This window comes from Rattus norvegicus, chromosome 4 (assembly GCF_036323735.1).
Source record: "Rattus norvegicus strain BN/NHsdMcwi chromosome 4, GRCr8, whole genome shotgun sequence".
Taxonomy (NCBI): Eukaryota; Metazoa; Chordata; class Mammalia; order Rodentia; family Muridae; genus Rattus; species Rattus norvegicus.
The window spans coordinates 142,697,538-142,719,119 of NC_086022.1; the positions used below are offsets into that span (position 1 = coordinate 142,697,538).

Consider the following 21,582-nt stretch of genomic DNA (forward strand, 5'->3'; position numbering starts at 1 on the left):
ACAGACCCACTAAACTGCCTGACCCACGAATCCCAAGTTCTTTCTGACACACAGTCTTACAGAGCCTAGTCAATGGTTTCCATGTCTGAAAGAAACAGACTTCGTTCACACCCTTGTGCTCTCTCTATACAAGACGGCACACCCTTCCTCTAAGGACCAGTTATGAACACTCACAGCAAAAGTACTCCTTCCACGGACCTGAGTTTGCACAGAGATTCCTGAATACTTTTGAAACTAGCTCCGCACCAGCCCCTGCCAAGACCAAGACTTTGAAAGCAGAAGTCTGTAGCATCCATTATCCTCCATTCTAAAAATGGCTTCAAGTAAAACACAAAGTACAGGGCTGAGTTCTACTCTGAAGAACAGTGCCACTCAAGGGCATGAGCACAAACTCGACATCTTCCTGGGCCTGCACGGTGTCAGCCAGAGAAGGTACCCTGGCCCACCGACCTGTGATCCTCAGTGGGAGAGTGGCTAGGCACCAGCAGGGAGAGGGAGGTAGTACTTCTGTGTCTGAGAGCCACAGAGAAATGAGAGCCCGTGCAAACATGACTTACTGCCTGGTGAATTTGCGCCTTGACTGGCTCACTCAGCATGCCTTCAAAGACAAAAGAGTCTCCAAACTTCTCAGCCTACAGGAGAGTAAGAAAGAGAAAGTCAGAAAAGGTCAGAGTCACGGGCTTTCAGGGTGCCATTTTCCTCACAATGCTACTATGGTGATTCTTCCTATCCAAGTGAATGCAGGTTTTCCCTATGCATTCCCAAAATGACTTTAAAGTATCTAAGTTCCTCTTAAAGCAGGTTCAAGACTCTCATGAGACGGTGTCCATGTGAGACCTGATTAGATGTTAAGACTGCCGGCTACAGGAGATAAGAGTCTAAGAAGATGAACACCCTGTGGAAGGAATCCTATTTCTCCCAAAGTTATAAATAACTGAGAAATGACATTATTTAGTATATGTGATATTATACATGCAAGCTGTTTGTCCCCTGCCCTGCTCCTGAAATCTACCTAAAAGAAATAAAGGGTAGTGCTTGCTGACTCTCTAATACGCTTTGTGTGTTTACAGGTGACAAGGGACCAATCTAAGCATCAGGTGGAAATCTCTATTTTAATCATTTTTGGACAGAGGTATTGCAAATATTCATTGATATCTGATCTGAAAGTTGTATCCTTGTCCTTTAGTTCCTGTGACTCTACTCTTCTAGTTCTCCTTCTACATAGTCCACTGTTCTTCCGAATCCATGCAACATAAGGGCTGCCTTCCCGGGCTCCCCAGAACTCTGCATGGGCCTGTGTGGACTTCTTACACTAGGCCAGCCACTCCCCATGTTGTCCAGTTGAGCTCACACAGCAGCTTGATAAGACTCAGATTGCTGCTCACCAACCCCAGAGATTCTAATTATGGAGCTGGAAGGAGGCCAGAACAAACTGCCTCTGTTAAATGTAGTAGTTCTAACAAAACGAGCTCATGAGAAATACATGGAGCTCCTCCGCCCTTCACTTCAACCAAGACCAGTACTTGAATTGTCCCCAGTGTCCCCTTCTAAACCTATCCTCACCAGGTAAAGTTAAGATTCTTGATCCCTGTGCATCAGGCCTCACAAGAGCCTCCAGACTGTTTTTACTGATGACAGATGAGTTTTCTTCACCCCGATAGTATTCCTGTGCTCCTAGTGATACCATGATGCCTAGCAACCCAAGCCACTTAGTCACTCAAGGAACACGTATACAACACCTACCACATGCCTGGTGTAGGGATAAAGCAGAGACTACTGTTGTGTTTCATGGGTATGGTGTGTCCTTTTTCATGGATACAGTGTTTCCCATCCTCACTCACTCTCAGATACCTTCCATTCTCACCTGCTAGCTAATCTCCCAGAAGAGATCTGCTCTGTAAAGCCTTCCCTCCTTAGGGTTCTGAGGGCTGGAGACATGGCTCAGTGGTTAAAGCACAAAGTATCCTGATGTTTACTGACCAAGTAAAAGCCAAGTGTGGCTACACACATCTGTGATCCAGTGCTAGAGGCTTGGGAGGCAGAGCTAGGTGGATTCCGGCTCACTGGTCTGTCAGTCTAGCCACAAGTGCATTCTTCAGGTTCAAACAGAGACCCTTTCACAAAATAAAGTGGGATACCAGCAGTTCACAACCACCAGGACCTCTATTTTTTTTTTCTTTTTTTCGGAGCTGGGGACCGAAACCAGGGCCTTCAAGCGCTCTACCACTGAGCTAAATCCCCAACCCCCCACCAGGACCTCTAAATCCAGGACATGCAATACCTCGCCCAGCCTCTATGGTCACTTATTTTCTTCCCTTCCTCCCTCCCTCCCTCCCTCCTCCCTCCCCCTCTCCCTCTCGCTCTTACTTAGATTATGAATTGAGCTAAGAATATGAAATAAAAAGAATAGAGACTTTGGCTTACTGCAAATATCCACAAACAAGATTTACAACCACTTGGTGTATTTTAGGAAATTCCAAAGAACTGAGGCGGTGCAGAACTGAACCCAAATGTTGGGTTGGCCTTTGGCATTCATTCCCAAATGAATTTTTTTAAATACAAGGGGGGGAGGGGGAGTTAGCCATTTTTTTTAAGTTGGGTCTCCACAAACTGAATAAAAGGGTAACGGTTTTAAAGATAAAAAGGGACAGGATTTAGAAACCAAGTACATTTGATATTCTCAGAGAAACAGTCATAAACTAGAAAATCAACATCCTTGCACGGATTCAGTGACCCCTGGAAAAGGCGGCTGAGTGACCAGCACACTGGAAAAAAGTCACGACAACGAGGAGCTGCCCTGAGGCACTTGACCATTTATGAAATGTGTAATGCTTATGGGACACACAGTCTGAAGTGTGCTGAGAAGAATTACCCGCCATCTGTGTTCTCAGAAAGCTTAGTGAGCAGAAGCCCTCTCAGGTGGATTAAAACACTAACACAGTACTGAGTAGGGTTAGGAACTGGGCTGTGTCCACACTGCTTACAATCACTGACCGGTACTATGGTTAGGTCAGGTAGCATCAGTGTTGACTCCCAGCCTGTTACATCATGGAGCTGCTGGGAGAAATTAGATGAAAGAAAGAAAGGAAGGGTTCATCACAGTGCTGGGCACAAAGTAAGTGTTCAGTGTTTGTTGCTGTTAAACCCTTCCTGGGTGTTCTGGAAAATAGCCAGTTCTCCCTCCCATCCCCTATCCCATTACCTCTGTTAAATAGCCAGTTGAGTTCACGAACTTCTCAAAATCAGCGTTGCTGACTTCATAGGCATCCATGTAAAAGGCATCGACAGTGACTCTCCTGGCAGGGGCTTCTCCATCCTGCTTGATCTGAGGATCATCAGTGCCCATTGTAAATACTCCAGCAGGGATGGGGACCATCTGCAGCGAAAGGGGAAACACAGGGCATCATGCATCAAAGCAGTGTATCTGTGGAGGCCAAGAAGCTCTCAGCACATAGCACACGTCCACTGCTTAAAACCCCACCAAAGAAATCTGTGCAAAACTACTAAGATCAAGGTCGTGAGAGATGATTCAATGGGAAAGCGCTTGCTGCACAAACTCGGGGACCCGGGTGTGGATCCTTATCCGACACATAAAAGGGAGGTATGGTGGCTCACATCTGTAACCCCAATAGTGGTGGGAATGCAGGGTCGGAGACAGGAGGATTTCAAGGGCTCAACAGCCAGCAAATCTGACTGAATCAATGATCTCAAGGTTCAGTGAAAGATGCTCCTCAAAAAATAAAATAATAAAATAAAATAAAATGAAAAGGAATTGAGGCAGACAGCTAATGTAAACCTCTGGCCTCCACATAACCTAACTGCACCCATACAAACAAACACCATCTTAAACACACACACACACACACACACACACACACACACACACACACACACACACACTTGCAAAATCACTCCTCACATTAATGATAGTGAATCACAAGTCAGAGAAAAAAGAGAACATTCTTTGGGAAGTGATCTTTCTAGTTGACCCTCACAACAGATTTGGACATACAAAGGACACAGTTCAGGGAAAACTGCAAGAGTGGACTATGGCGGTAAGAGAAAACTGTACTCGTTCCTTTTTAAAGATTTGTATCTTTTTTTTTATGTATGTGGGGGTGTCTATGTCATGGTTCCTGTGCATGTATGCTCACGTGTGGGACTCCTGTGAGGACCAAGGGTGCTGGGTCCTCTGGAGCTGGAGTTCCAGGCGGTGGTGAGCAGCCCACCTGCTATTCCAGGCTCAGGAGGTGGAGAGAGGAGGCCATCCTCAGAGAATGCCTGCTACTAAGACTAGACATAGCAGAGACCCCGGCCTTGACTTCGGTCCTCTACACCAAGGAACAAGGCAGAAGAGCAACTGAGGAGGATGCTCAACACTGACCTCTGGCCTACATACAATGTGAACATGCACTCACACTCATGCAAACATGAATACATAGGCATGCACAACATACATATATTTGAAATTTTTAAAATCATAGAACACTCAAAACAAGACAGTGCAAGGAATCAGAAAGGAGGCCAGCAACAGGGTCAACTAACCTGGACTTTGGGGGCTCCCAGAGACTAAATTATCAACTGAAGAGTGGCTGGACCTAGGCCCTCACACAGATGTAGCACATGTGCAGCTTGGTCTTCATGCAGGTCCCCTAACCACTGCAACAGGGGCTGTCCCTGACTGCTGCCTGTCTGTGGATCCTATCCCCTAACTGGGATGTCTTGTCTGCCCTCTGTGGGAGAAGATGTGCCAGGGTGGGTATCCAGAGGGGCCTCCCCCTTCTCAGAGGAAAAGGGGAGAGGGATTAGCGGAAGAAGGTGTGTGAGGAGAGGACTTGGAAGAGAGGGGGCTTCAATAAGGAAATAAAGTGAATAACTAGAAAAATTAATGACAAAAAAGTAGGTCTGTAGTAGCCAGGGGCTATGAGGTATCAGGAATGGGAAATTGCTGCTTACTGGATACAGTGCATCTTCCAGAGACACTGAAATGTTCTGGAATAAGATAGCAATAGTGGTATTGATTTCACTGAAAAATAAAATCACTGAGTTACACATTTCAAAAGAGTGGATTTTATGATAAATGGATTATATCTTTATTAAAATAGGATTTCAACTATACTATCTGTTGGAACACTGTAGACACAAGGTAGAGCTTTAAAATCACGAGAGAAAAAAGGTCGATTTACAGGCCTGTCAGATTTTGTGAACTGTCAAGTCTCTGACCTAGAAACCAGAGTTCCAACCAAAGAAAGAGAAAATAAAGTCAGAGGTGATTAGCTGGGGTGGGCGAGTTGCAAGAACCACAGAAAAGTTAGAACAGACAGCAACAGAGTTGGGAATTGAAGGACTACTTGCCCTATCTTCCATTTCTACAGCCGCTTTGCAGAGGTTACTTCAATCATGTGCATGCATTTTCCAGTCACGACAGTGCTGTTTTCTAAAATAGTGTCTTGCCTGCATGCATGTCTGTGCAGCACAGCACAAGCATGGAGTGCCAAGGCCAGAAGAGGATATTGGATCTTCTGGAACTGGGTTGTTAGCGGCCATGTGGCTGCTTGCAGCTGAACCTGGGTCCTCTACCACAGCAGCAAGTGGTCTTAACCACGGGCCTTCTCAGCGATGTGATTTTCAGCTGATTTGTACCAAATATATTGTCTAATGTATCAGTCAGTCCTGCTCCAAGAACAGACCCTGACTCCGTCTACCCCCAAATCCCAGCATCCATAGGTCTCCTAGCCTCACTGGCTCTCCTACGTCCATCTCTTCCTTGGATCTCCCTCTTCTTCAGTCTCAGGTGACCTTACTCGTGGTCTCCCTGGCTCCAGCTTCACCCATTCACCTCTACTCATTCCTGACACCCATTTAATCCTCCAGCCATTCACTTCTCAAGTATTTAGGACCCAGAATACTGAAATTATCCATATTCTGTATCCGACACAGCACCACAGATGTGTCGTGGAGAAAAATAGAAAACAAGCTAAAGCATCCATAGTGTTGTGGAAGCAAATAGGAGGTCATGCAGAAAGAGAAAGCAAAGCAGACATGAGAAGGAAAAGAGGAAATTCTTAATAGGATGGCATGGGGCCGTCTCGCCAAGACAGAGTGATGGAAGGAAGGCAGGGTGCGCACAGAGGATGTGAGGTTACCCGTGTGTGAGAGGAGAGGAGGTTAAGTAAGGCGACTGCGGGACCACAGATTGTAAGATTCCCTTGCCTTTGCTTGGGGGTGAATGGTGTTAGTGAGTAATCATTTTTCTCACTCCACACCCATTTTTTAAAATTTTAGAACCATGTAAATCTAACATCTACTTCAAAAAAAAATGCAAAATAGCCAAGCATGATGGCCCATGCTTTTAATTCCAGCACTAGGGAGGCAGGGAGTGGGAAGCAGATCTCTATAAATTTAAGACCAGCAAGTTTCAGGATGGCCAGAGCTACCCAGTGAGACCTTGTCTCAAAATAAATACCTGGATAAACTTACTAATCAACAAATCCAAGTGTGAACCTGATCAAATCTACTTTCCTATTTAAATTATACAGGAATGTCTGTCGTATTTTGTCATGCAGTATCAAAACATCAGAATCTATCAGCACCTCATACTTGAACTTGGCTGGTAAGTTCCCTAAGCTATTTTGTCTCTTTGGAAATTATGTCCTTGTTCAGGGATCATCCCCTCTGGGGCTGCTCCTGCCATGCATCCTTCCTTAGCTGTGTAGGGATTTCGCTTCCTCTGATGAATATCTCCTCTCTCCTCCCCCCCATTCATATTCTCTCTCTCTCTCTCTCTCTCTCTCTCTCTCTCTCTCTCTCTCACACACACACACACACACACACACACACACAAAGTATCATAATTACAGTTTCTTCTTAAGGCTTTATTTATGTATTCACATGTTTGTGTATACAAGTGTACATGTGAGCACACATATGTATATGTGCTCATGGCCAATCACAGACAGACAGACAGACAGACAGACAGACAGACACACACACACACACACACACACACACACACCCCTTCAGGATTACAATCCAGTTCCATTAAGATAAGATCTCTCTTTAGTCTGGTGCTCACCTTGCCTCAGGTATCTTCCTGTCGCTTTCCTCCTAGTACTGGAATTAAAACACATGTCACCACAGCCACCTTTATATGTGGGCAATGCCTTTGCTCATGTATGCAGGGCAAGCACTTTACCATCTGAACTATCTTCACAGCCTCTTTAGTTACATATTTTCTCCTTACCAATATCTTAGGTACCTTATAAAGCCAAAACAAACTTTTCATTTTAAAACCTCCAGCATACCTGGCACAAGTATCCAAAGTCAAAGTGCAAATGATCTTCACTGACTGACTGTGTAAGATGATGAATATGAGGACTAAGTTACCATTAGAATTATTCATAAGTAAAATGATCAGAAGTTCACTTCATTTGTAAGACATGAGCTACATGCCTGTGTCATAGTGAACCCTGCAATAGCCTTGGCTCAGGAGCAGAACTGGATGAACTCATTATCCTCAATACTCTAGAACACCTCAGACACAGATTCCACTGTCCTTAGGAAAAGAGTAGAATTTTTTTTTAAACAGCTATGAAAAGAAGTAGAAAAACATAAGATTTCAAACAGAAGTTTCAATAGTAGCTTTAAAATAGGAGCTAGAAAGGGGGCTCTGTGGTTAGGAGCACATGCTTTTAGAGGACCTGACTTCAGTTCCCCGCACCCACATCAAGTGGGACAACCCTTAACACCAACTTCAGGGGTTCAATAGCCGCTCCCGGCCTCCTGTTGAATGGCACTATTTGGCTAGATTAAAACCTTCCACCTTGGGGTTGGGGATTTAGCTCAGTGGTAGAGCGTTTGCCTAGCAAGCGCAAGGCCCTGGGTTCGGTCCCCAGATCTGAAAAAAAAAGGAAAAAAAAACCTTCCACCTTGGAAGGAAGCTCCTTAAAATACAGGATGCTTACAGAGAGGTGAAAACACAGGATGCTGTAAGGGATGAAGCACTCTTCCTTCAGGGATGCTCACTAAGCACAGAAAGACATAGAAACATTGATGGAAGTCTCTGAAACTGACCGGATTCACAAGGGCCCTCTCTCCTTAGCATATTTAAGCAGTGAGAACTGCTCAGAGACACTGTCAAACTAGTTGGACTACCCTAGAAGAACCAGGCGCCAGCCAACACTCTCCAGCCTGTTGAAACTGCATGCCGGGTACGCAGTGTGCTCCAGGTTCCCTGTTTTATGTGAGCTGACTCCCATGCTGTGTTTTGGCAATGCAGTTAGCTTTGAGCCATTTCTGCTCCTGTAGTTGGATTTTGGTGGTATCTTTACTTTGGTCTGTCATCAATTCTCTGTCGGGCGTGAATAGATATTTATGTCTCCCCAGGAATAATGTTACACAACACTGGTTTGGGCACTTGCACACATGTGCGAATACTCACACATAAACATAATTTGAAATCATAAATATTAAAATAGTCTTAAAGGGATGGAGAGATGGCTCAGTGGTTAAGAGCACTGACTGCTCTTCCAAAGGTCCTGAGTTCAATTCCCAACAACCACATGGTGGCTCACAACCATCTATAATGGGATCTGATGCCCCTTTCTGATGTGTCTGAAAACAGCTACAGTGTACTCATAAAATAAAAGAATACTTTAAAAAATTAGTCTTAAAATGAGTCATAAGATCCCATCAAAGATTTTTTTTTTTTTTTGGTTCTTTTTTTCGGAGCTGGGGACCGAACCCAGGGCCTTGCGCTTCCTAGGCAAGCGCTCTACCACTGAGCTAAATCCCCAACCCCAAAGATTTTTTTAAAAGCTGTATTTGTTGCTGATATCACAGCACTTGGAAAGGCATGAGTATCATGGATTTAAGCTAGCCTGGGCTACATTGTAAGTAGCCCCCCCTCCAAAATGTCATAAAAGAGTTAAAGAAAATGGGATAAAGAAAAAAAAATCAAGTCTACAGATGGCAAGGTCTTGCTGTCAGAATAAGGTTCATGTCCTTCAGCTCAAACCCACAGCCCAAAGGAACCTGTGTACTCACTTATGCTGGAGCCATCGGACTTCCTATGGTTACTAATTATTGTTTAAACCCTTCTCCCTCAAGGTGAACACCAGCAATACTAACACCATCGCAGCTTGCTTGCCCTGTGGACTCCTGGACCAGTTTCTTTTCCCTCTTTGATTAACCAACAAAGACAGAGAACACTGAACAGGCCAAATTTCCATTCTGGAGAATATAGATTAAAAAACAGCTCTAGGGGGGTTGGGGATTTGGCTCAGTGGTAGAGCGCTCGCCTAGGAAGCGCAAGGCCCTGGGTTCGGTCCCCAGCTCCGAAAAAAAAAAAAAAAGAAATTAAAAAAAAAAAAAAAAAAAAAAAAACAGCTCTAGGATGCTCTAAGTAGATCACAATTTTTAACTTATCCAATCAAGTTATCTGTGCTACTAATGTAAAATGTCCATTCTAGTGATATCTGATTTATCCAGTTGTTTCACTCTCTGGACCTCATGATAAATTAAAACACCATTTGTGTCTTCATGGGAAGAACAGTATCCAATACTCCACTCTCCCCTGTGTCTAAAGGGGAATTCAAACCCTCTGCTGCTTGTGCTGCCACCACTCACGATAGACTTAAGGGGCTGCTGAGATGGCTCAGAGGGTTAGGCCACTAACTGCACAAGCCTAGCAAACTGAACATGATCCCCCAGAGCACGTGTAAAGGTAGATAAAAAGATCTGACTCCATGTATGTCTTTCTGTGATTGGGTACATGGTATGCACTCATTGATAAGTGGCTATTAGCCCAAATGCTTGAATTACCCTAGATGCCTAGAACAAATGAAACTCAAGACGGATGATCAAAATGTGAATGCTTCACTCCTTCTCTAAAAGGGGAACAAGAATACCCTTGGCAGGGAAGAGAGAGGCAAAGATTAAAACAGAGACTGAAGGAACACCCATTCAGAGCCTGCCCCACATGTGGCCCATACATATACAGCCACCCAATTAGACAAGATGGATGAAGCAAAGAAGTGCAGACCGACAGGAGCCGGATGTAGATCGCTCCTGAGAGACACAGCCAGAATACAGCAAATACAGAGGCGAATGCCAGCAGCAAACCACTGAACTGAGAATAAGACCCCCGTTGAAGGAATCAGAGAAAGAACTGGAAGAGCTTGAAGGGGCTCGAGACCCCATATGTACAACAATGCAGCTTTAAAAAATTGAAACATAAAGTAGCCAAGAATCATTCCGTTACCACAGAACCACACTGTGAGCAACTGTTAGTTTTGCATACTCAACAGAAGCATCCAAAGTCTCATTTGAAGAAAAAAATCACTTCTCAAAAGCTCACTAGAGAGATAGGGGCACTGGAGCTGCAGGTCCTCTGCGCTCCAGACACCGCCAGGACCTGAAGGGACCGGATCAACAGTTCTCTGCACCCAAATCCCGTGGGAGGGAGAGCTAAACCTTCAGAGAGGCAGACACGCCTGGGAAGCCAGAAGAGACTACACTCTGCCCACATTTCTGACTCCAGAGGAAAACACCTAGTGCCATCTGGGACCCCGGTTCACCGGGGCTCCCGGAAAAGGCAGTGCAGGCCCTCCTGGTTGCCGCCCTCACGGAGAGTTCAAAAGCAACACCCCACGTGCAAACTTGAGCCGAGGGACAACAGGTAAGACCAACTTTTCTGCTCCAAGCAACCTGCCTGGTAAACTCAGAACAGCTGAAGACAAGTAGACAGGAAAAACTACACGCCCGAAAGCAGAACACTCTGTCCCCATAACTGGCTGAAAGAAAACAGGAAAACAGGTCTACAGCACTCCTGACACACAGGCCTATAGTACAGTCTAGCCACTGTCAGAAATAGCAGAACAAAGTAACACCAAAGATAATCTGATGGCAAAAGGCAAGCACAGGAACCCAAGCAACAGAAATCAAGACTACATGGCATCATCGGAGCCCAATTCTCCCACCAAAGCAAACATTGAATATCCAAACATACCAGAAAAGCAAGATCTAGATTTAAAATCATATTTGATCATGATGCTGGAGGACTTCAAGAAAGACATGAAGAACTCCCTTAGAGAAAAGCAGGAAATCATAAATAAACAAGTAGAAGCCTATAGAGAGGAATCACAAAAATCCCTGAAAGAATTCCAGGAAAACACAATCAAACAGTTGAAGGAACTAAAAATGGAAATAGAAGCAATCAAGAAAGCAAAAAGGGAAACAACCCTGGATATAGAAAACCAAAGGAAGAGACAAGGAGCTGTAGATACGAGCTTCACCAACAGAATACAAGAGAGAGAAGAGAGAATCTCAGGAGCAGAAGATTCCATAGAAATCATTGACTCAACTGTCAAAGATAATGTAAAACGGAAAAAGCTAATGGTCCAAAACATACAGGAAATCCAGGACGCAATGAGAAGATCAAACCTAAGGATAACAGGTACAGAAAAGAGTGAAGACTCCCAGCTCAAAGGACCAGTAAATATCTTCAACAAAATCATAGAAGAAAACTTCCCTAACCTAAAGAAAGAGATACCCATAAACGTACAAGAAGCCTATAGAACTCCAAATAGATTGGACCAGAAAAGAAACTCCTCCTGTCACATAATAGTCAAAACACCAAATGCACAAAATAAAGAAAGAATATTAAAAGCAGTAAGGGAAAAAGGTCAAGTAACATATAAAGGCAGACCTATCAGAATCACAGCAGACTTCTCGCCAGAGACAATGAAAGCCAAAAGATCCTGGACAGATGTCATACAGACCCTAAGAGAAGAAAAATGCTAGCCCAGGTTACTGTATCCTGCAAAATCTCAATTAACATAGATGGAAAAACAAAGATATTCCATGACAAAACCAAATTTACACAATATCTTTCTACAAATCCAGCACTACAAAGGATAATAAATGGTAAAGCCCAACATAAGGAGGGAAGCAACACCCTAGGAAAAGCAAGAAACTAATCGTCTTGGCAACAAAACAAAGAGAAGAAAAGCACACAAACATAACCTCACATCCAAATATGAATATAACAGGAAGCAATAATCACTATCCCTTAATATCTCTCAACATCAATGGACTCAATTCCCCAATAAAAAGACAGAGATTAACAAACTGGAGGACCCAACATTTTGCTGCCTATAGGAAACACACCTCAGAGTCAAAGACATGGACACTACCTCAGAGTAAAAGGCTGGAAAACAACTTTCCAAGCAAATAGTCTGACGATGCAAGCTGGAGTAGCCATTCTAGTATCGAATAAAATCGATTTTCAACCAAAAGTCATCAATCAAAAAACATAAGGAAGGACACTTCATATTCATCAAAGGAAAAATCTACCAAGATGAACTCTTAATCCCAAACATCTATGCTCCAAATACAAGGGCACCTACATACATAAAAGAAACCTTACTAAAGCTCAAAACACATATTGCACCTCACACAATAATAGTGGGAGATTTCAACATCCCACTCTCATCAATGGACAGGTCATGAAAACAGAAATTAAAAAGAGACATAGACAGACTAATAGAAGTCATGAACCAAATGGACTTAATAGATATTTATAGAACATTCTATCCTAAAGCAAAAGGACATACATTCTTCTCACCACCTCATGGTACTTTCTCCAAAATTGATCATATAATTGGTCATAAAATGGGCCTCAACAGATACAGAAAGATAGAAATAATCCCATGCGTCCTATCAGACCACCACGGGCTAAAGCTGGTCTTTAATAACAATAAGGGAAGAATGCCCACATATACGTGGAAGTTGAACAATGCTCTTCTGAATGATAACCTGGTCAAGGAAGAAATAAAGAAAGAAATTAAAGACTTCTTAGAATTTAATGAAAATGAAGGTACAACATAACCAAACTTATGGGACACAATGAAAGCTGTGCTAAGAGGAAAACTCATAGCTCTGAGTGCCTGCAGAAAGAAACAGGAAAGAGCATATGTCACCAGCTTGACAGCACACCTAAAAGCTCTAGAACAAAAAGAAGCAAATACACCCAGGAGGAGTAGAAGGCAGGAAATAATCAAACTCAGAGCTGAAATCAACCAAGTAGAAACAAAAAGGACCATAGAAAGAATCAACAGAACAAAAAGTTGGTTCTTTGAGAAAATCAACAAGATAGATAAACCCTTAGCCAGACTAATGAAAGGACACAGAGAGTGTGTCCAAATTAACTAAGTTAGAAATGAAAAGGGAGACATAACTACAGAAACAGAGGAAATTCAAAAAATCATCAGATCCTACTACAAAAGCCTATATTCAACAAAACTTGAAAATCTGCAGGAAATGGACAATTTCCTAGACAGATACCAGGTACCGAAGTTAAATCAGGAACAGATAAACCAGTTAAACAACCCCATAACTCCTAACGAAATAGAAGCAGTCATTAAAGGTCTCCCAACCAAAAAGAACCCAGGTCTAGACGGGTTTAGTGCAGAATTCTATCAGACCTTCATAGAAGACCTCATACCAATACTATCCAAACTATTCCACAAAATTGAAACAGATGGAGCACTCCCGAATTCCTTCTATGAAGCCACAATTACTCTTATACCTAAACCACACAAAGACACAACAAAGAAAGAGAACTTCAGACCAATTTCCCTTATGAATATCGACGCAAAAATACTCAATAAAATTCTGGCAAACCGAATCCAAGCGCACATCAAAACAATCATCCACCATGATCAAGTAGGCTTCATCCCAGGCATGCAGGTATGGTTTAATACACAAAAAACCATCAACGTGATCCATTATAAAAACAAACTGAAAGAACAAAACCACATGATCATTTCATTAGATGCTGAGAAAGCATTTGACAAAATTCAACACCCCTTCATGATAAAAGTCCTGGAAAGAATAGGAATTCAAGGCCCATACCTAAACATAGTAAAAGCCATATACAGCAAACCAGTTGCTAACATTAAACTAAATGGAGAGAAACTTGAAGCAATCCCACTAAAATCAGGGACTAGACAAGGCTGCCCACTCTCTCCCTACTTATTCAATATAGTTCTTGAAGTTCTAGCCAGAGCAATCAGACAACAAAAGGAGGTCAAGGGGATACAGACTGGAAAAGAAGAAGTCAAAATATCACTATTTGCAGATGATATGATAGTATATTTAAGTGATCCCAAAAGTTCCACCAGAGAACTACTAAACCTGATAAACACCTTCAACAAAGTGGCTGGGTATAAAATTAATTCAAATAAATCAGTAGCCTTTCCCTACACAAAAGAGAAACAAGCCGAGAAAGAAATTAGGGAAACAACACCCTTCTTAATAGTCCCAAGTAATATAAAATACCTCACTGTGACTGTAACAAAGCAAGTGAAAAATCTGTATGATCAGAACCTCAAGCCTCTATGGAAAGAAATTGAAGATCTCAGAAGATGGAAAGATCTCCCATGCTCATGGATTGGCAGGATTAATATAGTAAAAATGACCATTTTACCAAAAATGATCTACAGATTCAATGCAATCCCCATCAAAATACCAATCCAATTCTTCAAAGAGTTAGACAGAACAATTTGCAAATTCATCTGGAATAACAAAAAACCCAGGATAGCTAAAACTATCCTCAACAATAAAAGGACTTCAGGGGGAATCACTATCCCTGAACTCAAGCAGTATTACAGAGCAATAGTGATAAAAACTGCATGGTATTAGTACAGAGACAGACAGATAGACCAATGGAATAGAATTGAAGACCCAGAAATGAACCCACACACCTATGGTCACTTGATTTTTGACAAAGAAGCCAAAACCATCCAATGGAAAAAAGATAGCATTTTCAGCAAATGGTGCTGGTTCAACTGGAGGGCAACATGTAGAAGAATGCAGATCGATCCATGCTTATCACCCTGTACAAAGCTTAAGTCCAAGTGGATCAAGGACCTCCACATCAAACCAGATCCACTCAAACTAATAGAAGAAAAAGTGGGGAAGCATCTCGAATACATGGGCACTGGAGAAAATTGCCTGAACAAAACAGCAATGGCTTATGCTCTAGAATCAAGACTCGACAAATGGGATCTCATAAAATTCCAAAGCTTCTGTAAGGCAAAAGACACTGTGGTTAGGACAAAACAGCAACCAACAGATTGCGAAAAGATCTTTACCAATCCTACAACAGATAGAGGGCTTATATCCAAAATATACAAAGAACTCAAGAAGTTAGACTGCAGGGAGACAGATAACCCTATTAAAAATGGGGTTCACAGCTAAACAAAGAATTCACAGCTGAGGAATGCCGAATGGCTGAGAAACACCTAAAGAAATGTTCAACATCTTTAGTCATAAGGGAAATGCAAATCAAAACAACCCTGAGATTTCACCTCACACCAGTGAGAATGGCTAAGATCAAAAACTCAGGTGACAGCAAATGCTAGGGAGGATGTGGAGAAAGAGGAACACTCCTCCATTGTTGGTGGGATTGCAGACTGGTACAACCATTCTGGAAATCAGTCTGGAGGTTCCTCAGAAAATTGGACATTGAACTACCTGAGGGCCCACCTATACCTCTCTTGGGCATAAACCCAAAAGATGCCCCAACATATAAAAAAGACACGTGCTCCACTATGTTCATAGCAGCCTTATTTATAATAGCCAGAAGCTGGAAAGAACCCAGATGCCCTTCAACAGAGGAATGGATACAGAAAATGTGGTACATCTACACAATGGAATATTACTCAGCTATCAAAAACAATGCCTTTATGAAATTCATAGACAAATGGATGGAACTGGAAAATATCATCCTGAGTGAGCTAACCCAATCACAGAAAAACACACATGGTATGCACTCTTTGATAAGTGGTTATTAGCCCAAATGCTTGAATTGCCCTAGATGCATAGAACACATGAAACTCAAGACGGATGATCAAAATGCAAATGCTTCACTCCTTCTTTAAAAGGGGAACAAGAATACCCTGGGCAGGGGATGGGAGGCAAAGATTAAAACAGAGACTGAAGGAACACCCATTCAGAGCCTGCCCCACATGTGGCCCATACATATACAGCCACCCAATTAGACAAGATGGATGAAGCAAAGAAGTGCAGACCGACAGGAGCCGGATGTAGATCGCTCCTGAGAGACACAGCCAGAATACAGCAAATACATAGGCGAATGCCAGCAGCAAACCACTGAACTGAGAATAGGACCCCCGTTGAAGGAATCAGAGAAAGTACCGGAAGAGCTTGAAAGGGCTGGAGACCCCATATGAACAACAATGCCAACCAACCAGAGCTTCCAGGGATTAACCCACTATCCAAAAACTATACATGGGCTGACCCTGGGCTCCAACCTCATAGGTAGCAATGAATATCCTAGTAAGATCACCAGTGGAAGGGGAAGCCCTGGGTCCTGCTAAGACTGAACCCCCAGTGAACGTGATTGTTGGGGGGAGGGTGGCAATTCGGGGAGGATGGGGAGGGGAACACCCATAAAGAAGGGGAGGGGGAGGGGTTAGGAGGATGTTGGCCTGGAAACCGGGAAAGGGAATAACAATCGAAATGTAAATAAGAAATATTCAAGTTAATAAAGAAAAAAAAAAGCTCACTAGACATGTGTGACCCAAGATGGTTGACACTGCTACATGTCCTGTCACAAAGGCCTGAGTTCAGCATGCACAGTGACCCAGAACAACTATGTTTCCAGGTTTCCAGGCTCCAGTGAGTGAGTTTATTAGGTAAACAGCAGGCTTGTAGAACATGATATCAGATACAGTAGTCAGCAAAAACTGTCTAGGAAAGCTCAAAGCATCAAAGAGTCAGATGGAGCCTTTGTTCAACAAAAAAGTATCCAAGGCAGAAAGTCTTCTCCTAGGTCAGACTTCCCACTAGCCATTCCCAGCACCCGATTTGTTTATCCCTTTTGTATCAAGAAATAAGGAGTAGCTGAGTTCCCTTCCTGGGAAAGTATCTCTTACCAGTATTCAAGGATACACTGTTTCATCCATTCTGTGGTCAGGGATCTTGAAGAACACTCTGAAGACAAACATGCTTGGGTCTAACACGGGGAAGCCAACATCACTTCTCAGTGAGTTTAAACAGCATGGGACAATTTATTAGTTCAATGTATATATTCCAACCCAGCCAATCCTGGCATTCTTCTGACCACAAAGATTCAACTTGGAACAGGATGATGATGGCTCAAAGTTTATCTGGTAACTTTTCCTGGAACCACCAAGAAGAAACTCTTCCTCTTCCAACTGGTTTAGCAGATGGGATGTTCTCTATAAAAACAGAGCTACAGTAAAGTAAGATGGCTAAGGGACAGCCAACAATGGGCCTGGGGATGCTGCCTGATGCACTGGATCCAGCTGTGTCCACCGTCCTGTGCCATCTCAACTTCCCAATTATAGAGAATCCATAAATCTCTCCCTCCCTCACTTTAACCTATCCTGATTCCATTTGCTACTGTGTGATTTTTTTTGTTTTGTGCATAATAATAAAATCAACTCATATAAAATTATTTTGTAAGGCTTTTTTTCCATTTCCTACTTTCTACTCCTTGAACATAGCATAAAAGGCCCAGCCCCCCCCCGCAAAAAATATCTTTATGCCAACAGCAACATTGCTACACGAGGCTTTACCCAGCCACACTACACAGACACTTCTCATAGGTGGAGTAACATTCAAATTACCATCACTAAGATTTGACTCATGAAGCTTCAGTTGCCTCACTTATGACCCGGAAGATGATGCACTGTACAGGATTCTTTGGGTGGATGCAGTAGAAGTATAAATTTACAAAGGATCCCTTTGAAAAGTATCTGACAGCCTTTACCCCTGAAATAGCCTCGAAATACTGTAAATACCAAAAACAACAACAACAACAAAAAACAGACAAAACATCGCTCAAGAGATATTACAGAATGCCTAAAATAGGTTAGGCACTGGGTTGGAAGGACGGGGGCAAATCCATAGAGAATAAAACAAATCTAAAACTCTTTCCATCATCAAGTAGATAACAGGAAAATAACACGACAGTAAGCAAAATAGAAGACAAGCTGCCATTGGGCACCTGCCCCCAAAGATATGCTGTGGGGATTTATAGACAGGCATCTTTAGTTGTTGCAGTGTTAACTACCACTGGGTCAATCTCTGGAAATATCGAAAGGGAGGAAAGGAAGCATCAGGTTAAGACCCAGAGGAGATGTTACCCCCTCACCAAATCCTGAACCTTCGTGCGAATTAACATAGAGGAAAGAAAAGTGATCCGGGAAACAAGAACAGACTGGATAGGATACAAAAAGAGTGTTAGTTTTATTCAGAGCGCCCGAGGTGAACTTCCTAAAGCTAGCAAGTAGAATGAAGAACCATTTCTTTGTTCACTGTTTTCATCCACACATACTGACATCTAACACGCCTAGGCACTACGCATAGACATAAATAAAAGTAATACAATACACTTGGCTTTATACTTCTTTGCACTCGAAGTGCTAAGCACAACAGAATAAATACAAGTCTGCCAAACAGAGTGAGTTTAAGGCAGTGTTGGAGACCGTTTCCACAGGTACTAAAACAAGAACTGAGAATTTAAACTTGAATCCATCAGACTTTAAATTCGTATTTCTTCAGCAAGAGGGCAGAGTGGAGAAAGGGGGAAGTGGGCAAGAAGGAGTAAGAGTGGACAACAGTCGTCAAGGTAAGCTAAGTCTCAGTGGCAAACACAGCCACAAACCCCTGCCCACCTCCTAGTGGGGAGGAATAGGGAAGAGGACTCCTGTCAAATGAGATCTGTAGGTAAGAGACTTGGGGTGTGATTAGACCCTCCCCAGGAGTTCCTAATCACCCCTATTCTGGCAGAGCCAGGCCTCATACGGCAGCCCGCCAGCACCCACACGCCCCAAGAACGGAAGGTGCACCTTAGTGAGAGCGAGCGATCGTGGGCCCGAGGTCAGGCCCTGGGCATTCGCCTCCCGGGAGTAGCGCTGCGCGGCCGCCGAGCTGCCATGGGCCCCAGCCCTCTGGGGCGTTCCGCAGCCGCAGGAACCAGCGAGGGACACCGCACCTTCCCCGGCCTCGGCCTCATCGCTCCCCGCTGCCCCGCACGCCAGCACCAGCAGCAAGAAGACCTGAGCCAGCCCTGTACAGCAGCGGGGAGCAGGCTCTCCCGCGGGCGCAGCCATGTTGTTCTCCAGTCATGTGATCCACGGCGTCACGTGACCTGAGGTGTTTAAAGCAGTGGCTTTGGCTGACTTAATAAATAGGCTGAGACTGCTTCCAGGTAGTTTCTGGAGTTCGCCTGCTAATGCTAAAAGCATGGAAAACACAACAAAACTCTACTATATTCAAGGCCTTCCGCAAACAATGTCCCCCTCTCTAGTTTCGTGGTTGAAAACTAGTATTTATTCAGCATTTGTTAAGCACCAGTACCAAAGTACATAAACACTTCATTTTTAAAAGTACTTAATCCTGGGGTTGGGGATTTAGCTCAGTGGTACAGCACTTGCCTAGCAAGCACAAGGCCCTGGGTTCGGTCCCCAGCTCCGAAAAAAAGAAAAAAAGAAAAAAAGTACTTAATCCTCACAGTGATCCTACTATATTGGGTTAACAGGACAATTAAGTGACCTGCTCAAAGCACGTATCAAACATGTGAAAACCAAAATCTAAATCCAAGGAATCTAATTTTAAGCCCAATAAGCAATTCAGGAAATGGACTCAAACAGGAAAATGAGCATAATGAATGACAATACGCTAATGAGTGGAGTTAGGGAAATCTAGACTATAGGGATGTGTAAAATAACACTTGGACTGGTATGTTTTTTTTCTCCACTGGTGAACTAGACCAGTAAATACCAGATTAGAGTGTATTTAAAACGGGTTTATTGGGAATTGCCCTTGGGTGAGTTCACTGACCCCAAGGACCAAGGCCAAGGATAGCACCAAGCTGAGGATATGGAAAAAAAGAGAAAGGGCACACAGGCACACGAGGGTGGGGGGTGGGGGTGGGGGGAGACACAAGGGAGGGAAAGAGAGGGAGAGAGGGAGAGAGAAGAAGAAAGAGGAGGAAGAGGAGGAAGAGGAAGGAGAAGAGGAAGAGGAAGAGGAAGAGGAAGAGGAAGGAGAAGGAGAAGGAGAAGGAGAAGGAGAAGGAGAAGGAGAAGGAGAAGGAGAAGGAGAAGGAGAAGGAGAAGGAGAAGAAGAAGAAGAAGAAGAAGAAGAAGAAGAAGAAGAAGAAGAAGAAGAAGAAGAAGAAGAAGAAGGGCAGTAAGAGCATCACCTGGTAACTTACTAAAAAGACAACACTTGGCAAAGAGATGGTTCAGCAACAGAAGAGGACTAACTGCTCTTCCAGAGGACCTGTGTTCAATGCCTAGCACACACAAGGCAGCTCGCAACTGTAACTCCAAGACCTGACACCTTCACACTGATACACATGCAGACAAAACACCAATGCACATAAAATAAAAAAAAAATAAGTAGTTTTTAAAATGCAATAGTTTGGAGTTGGGGATTTAGCTCAGTGGTAGAGCGCTTGCCTAGCAAACGCAAGGCCCTGGGTTCGGTCCCCAGCTCTGAAAAAAAAAAAGAAAGAAAGAAAGAAAGAAAAGAAAAATGGAATAGTTTATCAGAATCTATGGAAAGAGGCCAGAGCATAGAAGGGGGTGAGTGCAGGTGAGTGTCAAGGCCAGAAGACATCGGGTATCCTGATCTGTGACTCTGTTTTTGAGACATTGTGTGAACTTGGAACTAAGCTGGAAGGCAGGAAACCCAAGTTCTCCTAATATTCTGGTCCATTTTGAAGATTCAATGGGATTTGATGCTTGTTTGTATTTTTGTGTTTGTTTTTGTTTCGATAGAGTTGTAAACATAGTTCAGGCTGGCTTTGAACTCCTGAACCTGCTGCCTCAGCCCACAGAGAGCTGGTGTTACAAGCCTATGCAACCATACCATACTTCATATTGAAGTTTAGTAGGGATTGTTCTACAGATCCACCAGCAACCAGATTGTAACACACACACACACACACACAAAAGTAAGATGAAAGGGGGGGTCTACAGATTAGAACACACACAACAATGGTCTTGTGTAGCAGTGTCTTGGTTAGGGTTTCTATTGTTGTGAGAAAGCGCCATGACCAAAAGCAAGTTGTGGAGGACAGGGTTTGTCAGGCTTACACTTCCACATTGCTGCTCATCTCTAAGGAAGTCAGAACAAGAACTCAAACAGGACAGGATCCTAGAGGGAGGTGCTGATGTAGAAGCCATGCTATAGAGGGGTGCTGCTTTCTGGCATGTTCCTAGGGGTTTGCTCAGTCTACTTTCTTACATAACCCTGGATGACTGGCCCAAGCATGGCACCACCCACAATGGATTGGGCCCTCCATCGATCACTGATTGAGAAAATACCTTAAGGTAGGATCTGTGTAAGGCAAGTCCTTAACTGAGACTCCTTCCTCTCTTATGACTCTATCTTGTGCAAAGTTGGCACAAAACCAGCCAGAATAGGTGGCAGCTCCTCTTAATATCAAATATTTTGCAGGTTGATGCCAGAGAGTCCATGAAACTCAGGAGTCTGAAACCAATCTCAGTGCTATGTCAA

The 21,582-nt window shown here is 43.4% G+C and overlaps 1 protein-coding gene across 2 annotated transcripts in view; it reads right to left on the bottom strand.

Annotated features, from left to right (window-relative positions):
- Sumf1 (sulfatase modifying factor 1) overlaps positions 1-19,189 on the bottom strand; it is an 81,961-nt gene extending 62,772 nt beyond the window's left edge. Inside the window, exons 1-3 of one of the 2 annotated variants that reach the window (XM_039107827.2) lie at positions 18,903-19,189; positions 3,203-3,376; positions 558-632 (exon numbers count right to left, since the gene is read on the bottom strand). In XM_039107827.2, coding sequence (XP_038963755.1) covers positions 558-632; positions 3,203-3,376; positions 18,903-19,166 — 513 coding nt within the window. In that variant the 5' untranslated portion in view covers positions 19,167-19,189. The remainder of the gene's footprint in view (positions 1-557; positions 633-3,202; positions 3,377-18,902) is intronic. The other variant, NM_001108639.1, reaches the window with a different exon arrangement.
- Positions 19,190-21,582: the final 2,393 nt, after the last annotated feature.